This window comes from Phacochoerus africanus, chromosome 5, assembly GCF_016906955.1.
Source record: "Phacochoerus africanus isolate WHEZ1 chromosome 5, ROS_Pafr_v1, whole genome shotgun sequence".
Taxonomy (NCBI): domain Eukaryota; kingdom Metazoa; phylum Chordata; class Mammalia; order Artiodactyla; family Suidae; genus Phacochoerus; species Phacochoerus africanus.
In genome coordinates, this window is record NC_062548.1 from 62,726,369 (window position 1) to 62,745,845 (window position 19,477).

The 19,477-nt window shown below is 39.7% G+C and overlaps 1 protein-coding gene across 3 annotated transcripts in view; it reads right to left on the minus strand.

Annotated features, from left to right (window-relative positions):
* The window catches only part of KDM3A (lysine demethylase 3A), a 53,367-nt gene that overhangs the window by 24,746 nt on the left and 9,144 nt on the right, over positions 1 to 19,477 (minus strand). For 2 of the 3 annotated variants that reach the window (XM_047781587.1, XM_047781588.1), the window contains exons 4-10: positions 18,950 to 19,060; positions 14,859 to 14,961; positions 13,858 to 13,982; positions 13,269 to 13,341; positions 13,087 to 13,175; positions 6,689 to 6,852; positions 4,138 to 4,655 (exon numbers count right to left, since the gene is read on the minus strand). In XM_047781587.1, the coding sequence (XP_047637543.1) occupies positions 4,138 to 4,655; positions 6,689 to 6,852; positions 13,087 to 13,175; positions 13,269 to 13,341; positions 13,858 to 13,982; positions 14,859 to 14,961; positions 18,950 to 19,060 (1,183 nt within the window). Of the gene's footprint in view, positions 1 to 4,137; positions 4,656 to 6,688; positions 6,853 to 7,268; positions 7,419 to 13,086; positions 13,176 to 13,268; positions 13,342 to 13,857; positions 13,983 to 14,858; positions 14,962 to 18,949; positions 19,061 to 19,477 lie in introns of those variants that run through there. The other variant, XM_047781589.1, reaches the window with a different exon arrangement.

Below are 19,477 nucleotides of genomic sequence, written 5' to 3' on the forward strand. Positions count from 1 at the left end.
TAAATAAATAAATAAAAATAAAAGACAACTGTCAGAGGAACTAGAAGTTTTCTCCTTAGAAGTATTTCTCATTTGGTGAATCATTTAGCAACTTACAACCCCAAATTCAATATCTAAACTCATAATTGCAAGTTAACACATACTTCTAGTCACAACCCTAGATGATAAGATAAACACTTGGGGAAGACTTTCCCAAATCAGGTACTTAATTCAAACTCACTGCAAACTTAGTAATACACAGAAATAGGGTCACCTCAAAAAACATTAGACTGTGCGGAAGTCAATTTTGTCACTAAAAAAAAAAAAAAAAAAAAAATAGACTGCCCTAAGGTATGTTTCTACAGCACTCTGCAAAAGCTACCATTCTAAATATAACAAAAACCAAATAACTTTCTTGAACAGTCCCCTTGATCTATAAGAGTTACCTTCTCTTTTGTCTCATTTTTGTCTTTTCTAGGGCCGCACCCATGGCAAATGGAGGTTTCCAGGCTAGGGGTCGAATTGGAGCTGTTGCTGCCAGCCTAAACCAGAGCCACAGCAACGCAGGATTCAAGCTGTGCCTGCAACCTATACCACAGCTCACGGCAATGCTGGATCCTTAATCCACTGAGCGAGGCCAGGGATCAAACCCTCAACATCATGGTTCCTAGTCAGATTTGTTAACCACTGAGCCATGACAGGAATCCAACAAGAGTTACCTTCTAAATGCTTCCAAGAGATGTCAATTTCCCTCATATGCATGTTCCATTCAAGATTAAGAGCACTGGCTAAAGACAGGATTTTGATTCTAAGTGAATGCATAGTTTAAGTTTTAATTTACAATGGGCAGAAGAACTTGAAAGGAAATGATAGTATGGTTTCTAAAGAAAAAGAGAAAAAAGTAGAGATGTCACAGAAAAGGGCACCCACTGTGTCAGCACAGAAGGGAATCCATTTATATAAGTCAGGAGCCTTGAGGAATACAGGGGGGCTCAACCAACCAGACTGAAAATACTACACAATCTGATGTCAGTTGAATCTACAGACTCAGAACCTGCGGACAGCAAAGGAAAACCTGGGACTTGCCTATTCTCGGATGTTTGGTATCTACAGGAGTGGGGCAGGGAATCCTGGAAACAATCCCTCTCAGACACTGAGTGACAACTGTATTTCATATAAAACCAACCAAAAAGACTTTTTCTTAGGGTCCAGGGGAGCTGAGAAGAGGAAAGTAGATTCTTATGCAAACAAAAAACAAAGCCAGAACTTTTGAGGAAGGCTGGTATATAGTATAGTCTTGGAAGAAACTGGAAGTCCTTGAACCAAAGGCAGCTTTAAATAGAAGAAGCATCTTTAATAATTCCCTAGAGGTGTTTTGATCTTACTTCTTTCTTAAGGCAGGACTAGAGCACACTGTAAATGCTAAACAGATGCTGTCAGGCCTTGACCCCTTAAATACTCTTGTTCAGTTAGTGAAGTGTGAGAAAGGAGAAAAAATAAAGAGATCAGTAGTTCATGATGGAGTTTTAATTACTCAGATACTGAAAACACACCATCCTTGGAGTTGGACTGGGCTTTCCCAAGGCTGAGTCCAAAGGTTATCTTATCTGTCCTGCCTGGGCTCAAAAGAAGAAATATCTAGAAATAAGCAAGTTGAACTATCTGTATCTAGCTCTTCAGTGAGGAGAGCAATCGTTCTCCCATCAATGATTCAATTCAGAGCAGACCCAAGGAGGAGAAAAAGCAAACTTCTGAGGAGCCACACATCTACCAAACAAGAAAAGGGCAGCTCTTCAACTCCAGCTTGCTTTTGTCTTCTAGCCCCTAAGCAAACACTGGCACAAGGCACAAAAACAGTTTCCATGCCCAGAAGCAACAGTGGTAGAAATAGCACAGAGATCCTGGTAGGCTCACACCTCTTCTTACTCCCAGCCTCAAGTCCCAGTAGACAGCATGCACCACAACGTAATCAGGTTTTTCATTTCTATTCAAACCATTTTAGTGGGAGCACAGCTGCACAACATATTAAGTGAGACAAAAGCTGGACCCCGTAACTCACTTGTATACCTATAATGTGCTTACCAGTCTAGAACTTTTACTGTTTCTTCACATAATATTAAAATAATTTGCCTTAAAAACTAGCTCAATGTGAAGGCTGATGACTCAAAAAGGATAAAAAAATAGAACAGGGACTTGGTTATGAATATTCACTTTCTTTGGAGCGTTACATAACTCCTGAGGAACAGTATAATCTTATGCAATTAATTTTATGCAAATTAACAGCTTTATCAACTTAAGTCTCAAAAATGAAGAAGCTAGGTTCCAAGTACTACTCAGCAAGGAAAATTCTTTTCCAATTCCCCCAATTCCACTTCAAAAAGACCCCCAGTCAAATCCACCCATCTTTTCCCTCTACTTTCAGAGTCTATGGTAAAAGTTGAAGTGTAGACTATTCATTTTTTCTTTTTTTTTCTTTCTTTTCTTATGGCCATACCTATAGCATACGGAAGTTCCCAGGCTAGGAGTTGAATCGGAGCTGCAGCTGCCAGCCTGTGCCACAGCCTCAGCAACACCACATCCAAGCCATATCTATGACCTCATTGAAGCTTTTGACAATGCCAGATCTTTAACCCACTGAGCAAGACCAGGGATTGAACCCACATCCTCACAGACACTATGTCAGGTTCTTAACCAGCTAAGCCACAACGGAAACTCCTGGCTATTCATTTCTTACGTATCTAAAAGAATAACATTTTTATTAAGGTTTTTTTGAAAGTTAATTTTCCCACACTACTGACAGTTATCAAATGTATTTTTAAATTGTAACAGATCTGAACCTTTTGACATAGTGAAGCCATTTAGCTCTACTAATTCTGGTAAGAGAACATCTGATAACTACCATTACCGGAATGCATCCTAAAACTTAAGTAGTATGAAATGCAATTTTCTCTAAAGAAGAGTACTTAGTTTTAAATTCTAGGTGCAACAGGACCTCCCCTAAATCAGAGACTCTGTTGTCTCAGTGCTCTTTAAATTCTTTACCTAAAAATCCCTCTTCTAGAGGTGGGAATACAATTCCCTTTTTAAAAAATTCCAAATGTGGACTACCTGAGTATGAAATTTTAATTACCTTCTCCACCCCAACCTGGATGTTAAGATCAGTGATAGGCTAAAGATAAAGCAATCACCATATTGTTTTCGATTTTTTAATTTTTTGTGTGTTTTTAGGGCTACACCCACAGCATATGGAGGTTCCCGTTCCCAGGCTAGGGGTCAAACCAGAGCTGCAGCTGCCGGCCTACGCCACAGCCACAGCCACAGCCACAAGGGATATGAGCCACATTTATGACCTACACCACAGCTCACGGCAACACCGGATCCTTAACCCCACTGATCGAGGTCAGGGATCAAACCCATGTCCTCGTGGATACTAGCTGGGTTCGTTACCACTGAGCCACAGTGGGACCTCCTGTTTTAAATTTGATTTCAAATTTTTTTTTTCCCTTATTTTCATTTTGTGTGTCTTGTTAAGGGCCACACTCAAGGCATATAAAAGTTCTCGGGCTAGGGATCAAATCAGAGCCGTAGCTGCCAACCTACACCACAGCCACAACAACACTAGATCCAAGCCTCATCTGTGACCTACACCACAGCTCATGGCAACGCTGGATCCTTAACCCACTGAGTGAGGCCAGGGATTGAACCCGCATCCTCATGGATGCTAGTCAAGTTCTTATCTTGCTGAGCCACAACAGGAACTCCTCAAAATTATTTTCTTACAAACAAAAATTGGAAACCACCTAATAGGAACCAGTTAAGTCTTACAGTAAATGCACACAATGGAATCCTTGAAGCATTTAAAAAGTTGATAGACACCTATACTAATCCACTGGGTAAAACTGTTGGTATAAACTCATTTGAGTAATACAGTTTATCTGTGTTTCTATATATACGGAACCAGGGCCACCAAAATATTAACAATAATCATTTCTGAGAAGATTTGGGGATTTTACTTTCTTCTTTGAACTCTTCTGACTGTATATGAACTTTCATATACAGTCACTGTCAGATTATTTTCTCATAAGGAAAGAAGGAGATATGTATGCAGCCAGTACCATCTCTTACCTTCTACAAATAAAGATATGAAGAAACACTCACCACTCTGGATTTTATTGTTGCTTCTTGTACAACAGCTCTCAACATCTCCTTTTACCAAAGACTCCTTTAAGTTCTGCGTCTGGCAACCTAAAGTTGGAGGCTCTACCTTTTTTTCCACACAACTATTGGAGCTATTACTACTGACACCTGCTTTCTCTTCTGGCTTATTTGAAAGGACATCAGATGTGGAAGGTGCATGTTCTAGGTGCTTCTGCAGTTCAGGAGTACCAGCAATTTCCGCTTCTGCTGTAGAAGGCGGCTTTGTAGGTGAGCACTCCTTAGGAAGGCCAGATGATGATGGAGGAAGAGGCTCCAAGCTGTTTTCCTGACCAGTGCTGGTCTTCAGCTGGGTACAGCTTCCTTTTGGTTCACTCAGGGTTTTTAGGTCTCCAGTTCCAATCTGAGAGGACTTTGAAGATAGCAACCCTACTTTACAGACAACTTCTGGTTTTGTTCTCAGTATTTCAGGTTTTGTATTTAGACAGGAAGAAAGTTCTGGTAAAATCTGTTTATGACATCTGAAAAAGACAATACGCAAAACTAGCATCCAGACCCTCTTTCATTTCTTCCTTATCTTCCAAAAACAATTATTTGGCTCTCTAAGGTCACCAGTGTGAAAGAGAAAAGAAAACCAACTGTATAAGAGAATTTAGGATAGGTTTCTGTGAGCTGGAGTTAAAAGTAATCGGTTAATGGCTATGCAAAAATTATCCTTAACCCTAAGAAAAATACAATCCTAAATCTTATCTGCAACTCTTCATACATCTTTTACTACTTCAAGTTATTTCTGCTTCTTACAGCATAATGAACCTTAGCTTTCCCTCAAAACAAACTGAACATCACATGGAACCAAAACCACCACCAGCACAAAACCCTGTCTGGTTTTGAACATGTAACCAGCCTTAGCACTGGATAATTTCATTCTTGTTTAGTCAGTGATCAGGACCCACAACAAATAGAAGAGTTGGCTGACTGTTCACAGAGCAAGCTGCTGTCCCTTCAACCCCAGCAGGGGTATCCTTTTTTTTGTCTTTTTTCCCCTCTGCTTCCCAGGACTGCATCTGAAGCATATGGGAGTTCCCTGGCTAGGGAATCAGAGCTGCAGCTGCTGGCCTAAGCCACAGCTCACACCATGCTGGATCCTTAACCCACAGAAAGAGGCCAGGGTTTGAACCAGCATCCTCATGGATACTAGTCAGACTCGTTACCAATGAGCCACAATGGGAACTTCCAGGGGTATCCTTAAAGAACTTTCGTGTCTCTAAATTTCATCCTAAAGTTCTTTCCCCAGCAAAATGCAAAGTCCTTCCTGCTCCATCTTTTTTCCTGCCTCTAACGAAGGATCTTATCATTGGGAAGTTCTCATTTAAACACTCATCCTGGACATCTTTGCTCAGATACCAAACTTCTTAACCCTTCCCTCTTTCTGCTCTGAAGAATACTCTACCCTCTATCCGACTGCTATGCCATCCTCCACGCTCTATCCCAGGCAGCCCACTTTCCTCCAGTGAACCCACCTTACTGCAGTGGTTCTTCAAGCCCACCTCTCTACACCAGTCTCTGACCCATATCTTGAGGCTTTATCAACTGCCTACACAGGCCAACACCCCTTCTAAAAGAGACCCTTTCCTTAAAACTCTTCTGTAAACCTTGTAACCACTTGAAATCTCGGGTTAGATTTTTCACCTTCAACTATAAATTAGTAACTCTATCTCCTAACTATGGCTTCCTCATTTCTATGACCTAATATTTTCTCTGCTGCCCCATTTCTCACCTACACTTGAAGTCCCAGCTGATGAGAACCACTCACCGGAACCATGTCTCCCCTCCTCCACACTCCCATTGACCTCAGGCTTTAACATACAACCAATCTGCTCCCTATTCCTTGAAAGTAGATGTCTATTCTACAACTGTCTACAGTATTTCAATTAACCATTCTCACTTTTATCAAGTCAAGAAAGCTGCCCTTCCGTCTTATCCCCTTCTGTTCTGTAACCTTTTGTATGCAGTTTTGTATATGCCCCAATACCCTTTTCACCTCTGAAGGCACCTGAACAACATGGAAACTAATGTCCCTGGACAATCTGAGGTACAAGAAACAGCAAGTCATCGCATCAAGTTTTAGCTTTGCTAATACTCTATGAAACACAGAATGGAGGGTCAGTCTTGCCATCTGAGTAATGTCAGCTGAGATAGAAAGAACCATGGCCAGAAGAACCTTTCTTCATATCAGGATAAAACACTGTTTTTTGGTTTGTTTTTTTTTTTGTCTTTTTGATATTTCTTTGGGCCGCTCCTGCGGCACATGGAGGTTCCCAGGCTAGGGGTCGAATCGGAGCTGTAGCCACTGGCCTACGCCAGAGCCACAGCAACGCAGGATCCGAGCCGCGTCTGTGACCTACACCATAGCGCATGGCAACGCCGGATCCTTAACCCACTGAGCAAGGCCAGGGATCGAACCTGCAACCTCTTGGTTCCTAGTCGGATTTGTTAATCACTACGCCACGACGGGAACTCCAGCATAAAACACTATTAACATCTAAGTACTCACCCTTGAGGAATTTTTGCTCCAAGGTTAGGTGGAGAGTTGGCGGCTTGAGGGGTGTTCTGCTGTCTCGGGTCCTTACTCGGCGGAGTTGCTGCAGTACAGCCAAGCAGTATCTCCTTAAAAACTGTTGTGGGAACAGACTGTACTGGACACACACTGGGAGAGGCCTAAAAGATACCAAACCAAACAGGTATTAAAAGGAAAGCCTCTAGCTGAGGCATTACAAAGTGCTAGCAAGATTCAACTTCATTTGCTTGGTTTAGTAGCAAACAAGCACAATACCATCACCAAATAAAAAGAACAGGATAGGAGAACAAGTAATAAATCACAAAATAAGGCCTTATACCTGAGGGCTATTAAATAAGTCACTCCAGCTTTTCACAAAACTTGAGTCTTCCTATAAAAGATCACAAAAGCTGATCTTTTACAGATCTCTGAATCATTATGCCAGGAAAATGCAGCCATGTGGCAATTACTTCAACAATGCAATGCACAGAAGTGAGCTTATAATCGACAGTCTTCAAATGGTGGCAGCTTCACATGCATTCAGTTCAACATTACTGAGTGCCCACCACGCACTTACTGCGCAGACTGGCAGGAGACCAGACCACATAGGACTCTTGCAGGCAGTGGTGCCTACTGGGTACCAACATAAGCCTTTACAATGCAAAAGGGTTGAGGACATGGTTCTTGCTCGTATGTTGGCTCATCGAGTCATAAAGGTCATCCCAAGCTGCAAAAAATATCAAGTCATGACAGGCCTGTGGGACAAAGTTAGGACACTTGTCCCCTTCCCTTCTTGTGTAGTTGCATCTTTACAAAAATGTAAATAATGGATCAACTTCTTCCCAGTTCATACTATCCAAAAAAACTTCCCACCACAGAAGAAGAAGGAAGAGATAAAACTCAACTGCAGACACCTATACGGCCTCTGACTAAAGCAGGTGAGATCTACCAACCATGGTCGCCAGCCTCTTCACAGGTGCTTACATTTCAAGTCACAGCCGACTCCATCTCCCTCACCACAATGACCTTTACATTCACCTCACCTTCAAATCTAAACCTGAAGAATTTTCAAAGCTGTTTCCATCTTCTGGTTACTACTAAAAGTTGATGCAGAACTTCCCTTAGTAAGTTCTTAAAACCTCACAATTCTGAATGTCTTTTTTTGGCAGACATTTACTCTAATAGCCTTGAAAATACTGTCTAGTACATGCTAAATAAAAATATCTGAAAAATAAGACTTTACTTAATCACTATTTTAAGTTTTGGCATAGCTTCCAACTATGTAAAATAATAAATTGCCAGATCACACAGGAGACTACTGTCAGCTCCATGCTGGTTAAATATTAGCTTAGTGCTCCCCAGAAAGACCTGGGGAGGATGCTCTGGACACTGCTTTAAGGATGTCCTTGGGATAGCCTACTTGACCTCTCTGGGCCTCAGTTTCCCAAACCTTAAAATGAAGAAATTAGATAAATTTATTCCTAAAGTCCTTTTCAACTCTATTTCCCAATTCTCTGGTAATCGTCTATAAAAGTTTAGCCTCCCCAGGTTTAACTGCCAAGTCATTTCAAAATGCTTATTCAAGATTCACTTTTGCCACGCATCTTCCCTCACATCACCTTCCTTATTCTGAATGATGCTTGGGGTTGATGCACTGATAGAATATCCTTCTTAAATTCCTCTCTTAAGAGTAATGTACTTAAGTAATTTAGATCACAAACTTTGGCATAAATTTTTATTCTGTACGATATCCATTGAACTGCTCAAGCAAAAAAACTCTCCATCTCATTTCCCATATCTGACCAATGAACGAGGAAATCCTGTCTATTTCCAAAATGTTTGTGGAATCTATAAATTTCTTTCCATGCCACCACTACCACCATCTTTTCCCCTAGTATACTAACTGGCCTGACTTCGTTCCATTTTTGCCTGAACCTTCTACCTCCTTTCTAAAATTTATTCCACCACAGAGCACTCTTTATAAATCAATCAGATGGTGGAGCTGCCTACAAGAATTCTATGTGGTCTGGTCTGCACCAACCCGCACCACTCAACTCTACCAGCTTCCTTTCTGGTCTTCCAGCGTTTTAAGCTCTTTCTTGCCTGCATCTCTGTACTTGCTATTCCCTCTGTCTGGACAGTTTCCATATGGCCAGCTGGTTCCAGTTCCATCCTTCACCCTCAAATCTGCTCAACTGTCACCTCAGCATCTCTGACCACTCTTTCTGAGGCAGTGACCCACAACCTTATGGTTTATGGCATTACCATGTTTTTAGCTTTTGTTGTACTACCACACTGTGAAAGTGCCTGAATTTCCTTTTTTACTATCAGTCTCCTCCCAATGAACCGTCAACTCCTATGGGCAGAGACTGCTCTTACATCCACTGTTATACCTTCTAAAGCCAGGCATGTAGCAATTGTTCATAAGACTGGTGGAGTGCATGAATGAAGAAATGCTATTAGCACTTGTTATTTCAAAATAGCTAGAAATAAGTCTTATGAGTTACCTCAAAAGCCAGGCAGTAGTGCTCACCAACGTCTAGCACATATTAAATGTTCAATAAGTATTTGTTAGCGAGTGGGACGGAGAAACAGAGGGGAGGAAGGAGGACTCTGTTGTTTTCACAATGGAGCCTCAACACATCAAGAAAAAGATGTGGAGAGGAGTGGCAGCAACAGCAAAGGATTTAAGAGCATTGGGTCCTGGTGTTAGGCCTGGTTGGAATCCAGTCTCTGACACTTCCTGGCACACTATTTAACCTCTCTAAGCTTTGGTTTCCCTGGTCGTAATGAGTAATGAATGAGAGTACTAACAAAGAAGGAGAGTAGTGACACATACTATACAGGACTGTGCTTTACCACAGTGCCTGGCCCACAGATTAGCTGTCCCAGAGGAGAAAAATATCATGAAACATTTCTCAGTTCGTCATCATGTGTAAGAATTAGCATAACCTAGGATAGTGTTCCTTTAAGGAACTGAAGCATATCACTCTACAGCTTTCCTAAGGTTTAGCTCGACAGGGATAGAGCTCCAATCCAAAACCCGTCTCCACGTGCAACCACTGCACTGGCCTCTGACTTGACAAGGGTCAAAATTTCTTCTTACCTGAAGAGTTTTCCCTGAAGGTCTTCTATACCAGTCATGGCAATAGTTCCTCCCTGCCAGCAGACGGAGATAATATAATTGAGTGTATGGAGGTATTCTAAAAAAGACACTGCTGGCTCACACTCCTCAGCAGACTCACTCTGTTAACTGGGCAACATCCTAACTCTGAGGAATAGTCTGCTAGGCAGAGAAGACCTTCAAGGAGCCAGATGTTACTGGCAAACAGGTTTACCTTCTCCAAAAATATCCATCGAGAGTCTCATCTACCTAACCCCAAACTCCTATCATCCAAAACCACCAAACTTTGTGCCAGTCCAACACATCTGGAAAGTGCAAACACAGTAAGATGTGTGCCAAGGGTGTTACTGTACTCACCTTTCACTCACATTTAAATGACCTCCCTTTCTTTCCCCAATTCTTCCTTTACCTCTCCATCTTTCTTGAAATCTATGCTAGGCCAGTGTTTCCAACAACTTGCCTGATTACAAGAATCACCCAGGATAAAAAAAGAGCATTTACTGATATGAAAAAATACAATGTACTACTGTAAAGGAATCAAGGAAGCTACACAAGAGTATGGTTTTTAGTTTATTAAAAGAAAGAAAGAAAGAAAGCCTCCATGAATATAAAGGGAAAAGAACAAAAATAAATAAAAAATAAAAACCAGGAGGAGGATAGGTATTCCAAAACATGAAGTGTGAAAGTCTCTGAAAAGTATGACAGTGAGTGCTGTTTCTTTTCTTTACTATGCCTTTCTGGGTTAGCTATATATTTTTAAATGAGAATAATCTTTCCTTTAATATAAGAATCTTTATTTTGAAAGTAAGTGTAATATAAAGAATAACTTTCATAAAAAAAGTAATGTCTAAAACATCAATATCCTGTGAAAATTTACTCTCCCCAACTTCCTTTAGAATGAAAAAATGACCAGCATAGGTCTTAAGAGCTGAAGCAGACATTTTTTAAACATCAAATTTATTTTCAGATTTTAGAAGCAGAAATTAAGGCTCAAAGAGGTTGAGGGACTGACTAATCTCCCAGCCAAAGGTCAGGCTCTTCTGAAAAAGTATCTTCTACTGGGCCCAGCAATCAGTTCGGCAGCACACAAACGTACTGAGCTGGACCATATGCTGACAGACAGCAAAAAGACGTGCTCCCTGCCCTTCAAGAGTGTGAGTCACGAAGAGAGGATCACTTATCTAGGTATGTATTACCATACTGTACGAGCACCTCCTTCCAAGTTATAAATTTACTTGCTTAATTACCTATCACATCACTGATAAACTTGACATTCTGAAGAAATGGCACCTTGCCCAACAGGAGGTCAACACCAGCCCTGCTTGGACCCCAGGTTGATTTCTCCATGATACATCATCAGGATGCATTTCTATTCCCTGCTCCCCTCCCTAACATAACGTTGTGTGGTTCTCCTTTTCATCTCAATATTTATACTGATGCATTCTCCATGACAGGCAACACCCAATCGACTTCTCCAACTGCCCTTTTATCACCTCTACCCCAAGATGGCTAACAATCTACCCAATGCCAAAACCTGACAGGTTATTATTATTCTACTCTGTTTCTCTTTCAGCTTTTAATACCATGGATTACAGGACAATATCCCATGTGAGATTACCACTAAGATGCAATAATCATATCCTCAATTTATAGTCCTTAATACATTACCTCCCCCTTGAAAACTGTAAGGACAAATGAAATACTAATTTTCATAATCAACTCTTCATTCTTTCCTGAACCACCTAAGGTCAAGCCTACACACTTGGAAGGAAGACAGAGGTATTAGATACCTTGGTTTACAAAGCTTCTGGTCAAGTGTCAAAGCTCCTGTTTCCTGTACATAGGCTTAAGACACGGGAAAGCCAATCAGTCTAGCTGCCCAGATTCTTAAGTATCTGTGTAGCACATGCTGACTTTTGTTCTAATTGATGTTGTAGTCCAGTCTGCCCCAATCCAAAACCGTAGATTCATTAATTGACCCTGACCCACTCTCTCATGCCATCTCTAACTCTACCTTGCTCCCCCAGACCCCAATGGTCCCTCTAAAATGCTGCCAACAATCATAATATAAACTTGGTCAATTTTGAAATTCTAAACTCCAACCTGGAGCAGAGCATCATAAAGGCGTTTCTGACCACTTTAATGCAGTAAACTATCCATGTGACACCAATGCATTTGGATACCTAAGCTGTGAAAGTTATTTGAATTGTAATAGGGCCTAAAGATTCAACTCACTTAAAAAGGAATCAGTCTTAGCCCCCGTCCCCTTTCCCCCCCACCTCTTCACCATCAGATTTCTAAATCTGTCCCTGTCATTTATAACCCAGTTTATCCCAGTCCCCCAGTCCCTATTTGGCTAGTCAATCTAGCCCAATCCTTTGGGAATTCTGAATAAAACTGCCCCACTGCTTACGCTGTGATGCTATGAAGACCTGTACTAAATACAAAGCATAGTAAAATAGAGCATTTGATCTGGTCTGGTTTATAGATTAAAGTGATGGTAGAGATATTAGGTATGGCTTCCCCTGAGGAAGCAACACCACATTAGGAAGATAAATGAGAGTTAATTAGAGTGAAGATGGAATTAGAAGAGAAAGGAGAACAGTGAATCCTGAGGTTGGAGAAAGCATGAGATATATGAAGAGCTAAAGAAAGCCAGCTTCTCTACAACACAGGAGAGGGAAAAGCTGACAGCCTTAAGTTTCTTGATCCAAATCCTAACTATTTCAGAACAGAATTAAAGCTAGTACTTGAACTTAACAATGTCATTCATAGAAATCTATAATTTTCTAGGCAGAAATTACTAATGGCAAACCAACCACTTCCTTCAAAAAGCAAGTGTGTTGTGATTCACCTAATTATAAATGACCAATCAAATCTCTCTATTATTGAGAGGGGAACTCTATCTCAACACCGAATCTACTCAGAATTCTAAGGTTCCTGCCCTTTTCTTATGCTGTTACAATTTGATACACACAACTCAATTTATCTTCACAAACATCTCCATAGGGAGAAATGATTAAATCTATTAAGAATTTTAAGCAAACATCAAAAACTAAACTTTCTTTTACAAAAATCGTGAACCAGAAACTTATATTATCTCCATCTGCTTCAGTGTAGAAATTATGGCCAAGATCTGGGACTAGCAAAAAGCAGACACAACAGCACAGAAGAGCAGAAAAGAGAGCTTTATAACCACTAAACACACTGGCCATGCACTGTGAGAATTAAAGAAGACTTTACACAAGTGACAAAGATAAATCAAGGTTACCTCAGAGCAAGACTTTGCTTGTTTGGAAACCAGGCTTCCATTATTCTCAGAAGACTTGCGTTTTACAGCTCCAATTCTTGTAGAATTACCTAAAATAGTTACAAATAGGTAAATTGGCTTCTCTGTTTCTCTTTATGTGAAAAGGAAAAAGGAGAGCAAAGATTTTAAACAATATATCTTACCACATGTCACAAAGTTATCATGTACAACTTCAACATGAATCAGTGATGGATCGACAATTTTCAGTGCTGGAATCTTAAAAATAAATAAGAGAAAGATCCTGGGAAATTTTTAAATGCTCAGTAACATACTTGAAATTAGCTCTATTAAAATAACAATGGGGACTTCCAACACATCATTTATTTTTAAAATAACGGTGGGAGTTCCCGTGTGGTGCAGCGGAAACAAATCCAACTAGGAACCATGAGGTTGCAGGTTCGATTCCTGGCCTTGCTCAGCAGGTTGAGGATTCAGCATTGCTGTGAGCTGTGGTGTAGGTCACAGACACGGCTCAGATCTGGCATGGCTATGGCTCTGGCGAAGGCCGGCACCTATAGCTCCGGGTGGACCCCTCCCCTAGGAAACTCCATATGCCTTGGGTGTGGCCCTAAAAAGACAAAAAACAAAAATAAAATAAAATAAAGGGTTGTATCTTTTTATATTACAGTATTTTAATATAAAAGAATAAAGATGTTTAGCTCCTATATCATAATTCCTTTTTATAATTTTCTTCCCCTGTCAAGTTATCTTACGTGCAATTATCATCTTTACCTCCTCACAGTTGACTTGAAGAGTTTTTGATGCTGGGTTTCCATTTACAATGGTTGCAGAAAACCACTGGGTAGATGGGTCCAAGCTATAAATTTTCACTTCTGAACCAACTAAGTTTTTGTCGCCTTAAAAAAAAAAAAATCCTTAGAACAATTTGCATTATCTCCCCACCAAACCATTATCCAAGATAATCTTTTTCCAAGTCTTTAAAAAATGCAGTAGACAAAAGTAAACATTAAAAGATATTGCTATAAACACAAGAAGATAGACATTTCAGTAAAGCTAGGGGGACATTTAAACTTTTATTTTAGAGCTTCATTTTCCTATTGGTTTATCTTATTAAGAGTTGCAATATATTTATCCTGGCATTTATATCAGACCACATATCAGATAACTGATTTTGAGACTTAATTCACTCTGCTATGCAGAGTTTTAGAGGATCCAAATTCAGGAACCTCAAAAAACTGTTCAATCTGCTGAAATACTTATGATTGTGAAATTCACCAAGAAAATCAGCAACAGTAAATGGTAAGATCGGGATTACCAAATAGACATTTTATCAACTTTATAAGACTAAAATCCCAAGCATGTCAAATTCCACATCAAAATATAGCTGAGCTTGTTTTCTGTTTGTTTGTTTTGGCCACACCTGCAGCATGCAGGAGTTCCAGGGCCAGGGATCAAACCCATGCCACAGTTACGACCTGTGCCACAGCTGCAGCAATGCCAGATCCTTAATCCACTATGCCTCAAGGGAACTTCCCCAGCTGAAGTTTTTAAATATCTACTTTACTTTTATCATTTCCACATAATCTTTAAGCTTTCCAAATTGCAGAAGCTTTAGATATATTATACATAAGGTCTTCCAATCATCTAGTTGCATGAGAAAAGCAGCAAAGGGATTTCTAAAAAATTAGAAATTGTAATGATCAAATGAGTGAGAAGGGCTAAAACATAGCTTCTTATAGACCACAACTATCATCAACAGATAATCCACATACCTTGTAAAAGATGGCTTTCATCCAAATGTTTTACAATCAAAGCTTGAAATTCTTTACTGACATTCTGATTATCCATAAGGGAAAGTCGAAGATTGTTTACATCCTGAAAAATGGAAAATCATTACATTTTTAGTAACAAGAATAGCTGTTTAAATTACAGTGGATATTTCAGTTTAATCAGAGAGATTAAAATAGTGTCAAAATTAGTCATCTGATGGCACCAAATCACAGCCACTACAATGACTGGACAGGTCAAATGGTAAGAAAACATCAAGGTATCACAGGCATAAGGCAGAAAGTGAAGTCACCCCAAGCTAAGAGAATGACAGATACCAAGAGTGGCTCAAAGCTTAAGTGTAAATAGGACACAACTTGGGCTATGGGAAATATAAGCAAACCAGTGGGATGAACTGGGAGTTTGGGGTTAGTAGATGCAAATTATTACATTCAGAATGGATAAGCAATGAGGTCCTACTGTATGGAAGAGGGAACTATATCTAGTCTCTTGAGAGAGACCATGACTGAAGATAATATAAGAAAGGCCAGGTATATATATGGTATATATATGTATGACTGGGTCACTTTACTGTACAGCAGAAATCGGCACCAATTGTAAATCAATGCTACTTTAACATTAAAAGAAAAAAAAACCACACAGATCCTTAGTGTCAATTCATTGAAACTGCTATTTTTAACAACAAAAAAAAATCACTTCACACAGATTCATTTAACCAAACTAGAATTTCAAACATATTCTTCTTTATAAAGGGTGATAAAACATGATAGAAGATAATATGAGAAAAAAAGTATATATATATGTATAACTGGGTCACTTTGCTGTACAGCAGAAAGCGACAGAACATTGTAAATCAACTATAATGAAATTTTTTTAAAAGGAATAAAAACAAAACAATAACAACAACAACAAAAAAACGGTAAAGGGGGGTGGGAGAGACAAAATCTCAATGGAGTTCCGGTCGTGGCACAGTGGAAATGAATCCGACTAGGAACCATGAGGTTGCAGGTTCGATCCCTGGCCTTGCTCAGTGGGTTAAGGATCTGGCGTTCCATGAGCTGTGGTGTAGGTGGCAGACATGGCTTGGATCTAGTGTTGCTGTGGCTCTGGGGTAGGCCGGCGGCAACAGCTCCAATTAGACCCCTAGCCTGGGAATTTCCACATGCTGCGGGTGCAGCCCTAAAAAGAAAAAAGACAAAAAAAAAAAAATCTGAATGAATAGCCTAAGTCTTCAGCAAGCCAGTTCTGAAACATTCGGATTCTTGGCAGCTCTATTTCTGGCACGATTCCATAGTGTTCTGGCTTTGAGTGTACACTTGGTTATGATAAATGTATATGGAAACTGTCAATAGGAATAACCTGCCAAACCCAAACTATACAGCACTGAAGCCCTTCCAATAGCAGGCCTTCATGCTTTTCTGCCACTGTGAAATGAGTACATAGTGATCAAAAATAGTTCATCCGTTTCTCCCACTGGCAAGAAGAGTCTGTCAGGGAGACCATGGTTGAAAAATGCATTTCTTAAGCCAAGTAACATTAGACTTAATCTAGAGTCTTCAGAAAAGCTCAACATTAATTACCAGAATGGGCCATGTGATTTTTTTTTTTCCTCCTCGTGCTACTGATATTTCAAAATATTTAAAATGTGTTCTCCAACTCCTACTATTAGACAATATAGCATGTCAATGGGGAGAGTGGCAAATAAGGTAGAATAATTGTACTCTGCCTAGAAGAGTTTTAGGACTCTTTACAAGTGCCAGATAACCAACCTGGATACTTTGTCCTTTTTCTTAGCCACCGATAACTAAGACATTTTCAATCCAAAAGACAGACTTAAGTTTCAATTCCAAATTCTGCATATGCCAAATGATTTTCAGATTCTCTGTTCATTACTTAGGGCAAGCATCCTACTGTGGTAACTACATTGCCTAGAATAGTTTCACACAGTAGAAGCCTTATGTGATCATCAGTATCTACAAGAGAATGCTCTGAAGCACTAAACTTTGGCCAATATTATCATTAGTGAAAGTCAAGCGCCTACATCATAGTCCTCCTCTATTAGTAACAACACCCACAATGACAGCACAAAGAGAACCTCCCTGAGAATAAATAAAACTTACTGATCTTTTTTAATCTCAAGAAACAAAACTGAAAAGGTTAGACACATGAAAAATGTAAAAAAAAAAAAAAGAAAACCTGTCTCCAAAACAATGCTAAGAAGTAAAAACTACTCTACTGCTCAGTAAAGCAGATATTCACAGGCCCTCCTGTGTGTTCTGTGATCCTTAAGAATAGGGAAAATATTAAGATGCCTTTCTGACATATGAAAGTAACTTGCATCTGCAATTAAGCAAAAGCATCTTCCTCTGTTCCATTTACTTAAACACTACCAAGTTCAGAGTGTGAATCTTGTTCTCACTCCCTTTCAGGATATGGAGATAAAAGTGAGACTTGAGTACAGAAAAGCTGGCACTCTTGAGTTTTCCAATACAGGCCCAGCAATGGCAATGATCAATGGCTCTAAACTGCCTTTTAGCAATTAAACTGGCCTAATTATTCACAGCCATAGAAACAAGTCAGGCAACAAAATACAAGTGGGTAAAGGGGATTATTGAGTTTCATAAATGACATCTAAAAGACCAGTGTTATTATACAGCCAACATTATTCCTGAAGTACTGATCTGCGGAGATAATCTGTGTGTTCTTCCCCTCCATCCCTACATTTTTATAATAAAAGAAAAAAACCACATATGAGCAAGACCCAAGAGCCTAAATGTTGTGAAGAAAAATGTGGGAGTTTCGCGAGCTAACTATAAAGAATATGAATACACACACACACATTTGATTCATATTGTTTGTGGTAATTATGGTCTTTACGTCTCCTCAACCCTGCGCTGGTGAATGCTGGCTGAATCACTGCTCCTAGAGGAAAGATGGGTTAGGTTCCTTCAAGCCTCTGGTCACGACATTTTCATCAACCAATCAACACATAGCCTTGTTTTTTGTGTCTCTGTTGAGAAACATTATATAGTATATAGTACTACATTACTAACCTTGAATTCACAGCCACTATACCTCACGGCTGAATGAAACTTACCTAATACATGTACTTTCTCCCTAAACACATCACAGCTTCCTTGCGCTTCAGCACTACACTTGGGGGCCACTTCAACAGTAAAATCAACAACAATAAAAGCACAAAAATTCACTACTAAATAGACCTTAAAAAGGACACTTGCAGCAGGAGAGATGAAACAAAAGGCAGAGCGTCACCTTACTTGACCTCAGCTGGGAACATGTGTCACACAACTCAAAATTTTCACCACTCTGCACATGTCTGTGAACGGCTGTGAAAGCACCAAAGCACTGATTTGGGACTTACAAATATATTTTAGCAAGTAAGCAAATTCCCAAATATAGAATCCTTAAATATTGAGGACAAACATGCTTACAGATATTATGTGTGTTTGTGTGTGTGTGTGTGTGTATGAATGATAGTCAACCTTTAAAATTATTTTCACATCACCTAGGAGTTTCTATACACAACATCATCAACTGTAGTACCTTTAGCTTTCTGACTCCAAATAAAGAGTACCAACCCAAAGGCTAACATTGAACAATAATATCTAACAACTCAACTGCTGACGGGATGGGTCCTTTTTTGTTAGAAATCTGAATTATCTGAATCATGGACTTGGAGAAGAGACTTGTGGCTGCCTGATGGGAGGGGGAGGGGGAGGGAGTGGGAGGGATCAGGAGCTTGGGCTTATCAGACACAACTTAGAATAGATTTACAAGGAGATCCTGTTGAATAGCATTGAGAACTTTGTCTAGATACTCATGTGGCAACAGAAGAAAGGCTGGGGGAAAAATGTAATTGTAATGTATACATGTAAGGATAACCTGACCCCCTTGCTGTACAGTGGGAAAATAAAAAATAAATAAATTAATTAATTAATTAAAAAAAGAAATCTGAATTATCTGAATTAGGACAAGTAACATCAAAATTTTCATCCTCATACTAAAGGAGTTTGTATTTCTACTTTTAGAGTTTAATATTGTTCCTATGTTTTACCTGTATAGGCTTCAAAAGGTCTTTAGAAAGAAATACTCTTTGTTGATCTCCCAAAAAGCGAATAGATGTTATGGATCCTAAACCAGCTTTGTCCAACAGAGGTTTATACATCTGAAACAAAACAAAATGTTTTGGCATCATAACTGCTGTCAGCAAAACTCTGAAAATGGGAACTGTGGGAACTGACAATTTTCTTTTTTTGGCTAAACCCATGGCATGTAGAATTTCATAGGCCAGGGCTGAACCTGCGCCACAGCAGCGACCTGAGCCACTGAAGTGACAATACTAGATCCCTAATCCACTGCATCACAGGAGAGCTCCTAGGACTGGCAAATTTCCATATGCACAGAAAGAGATTAAGCCATTCAATTTTTTATTTATTATCAGAATCTCAATAACTACTATTTATGCAACTACAACAAGATCAGGTAGTTTTTATCCAGAATCAATCATTTAAACCAACTACACATTTGAGAGTCTTTAACACTTAGATCTGGGTTTCAGATGTATGGTTTCCCCAAATTTTAT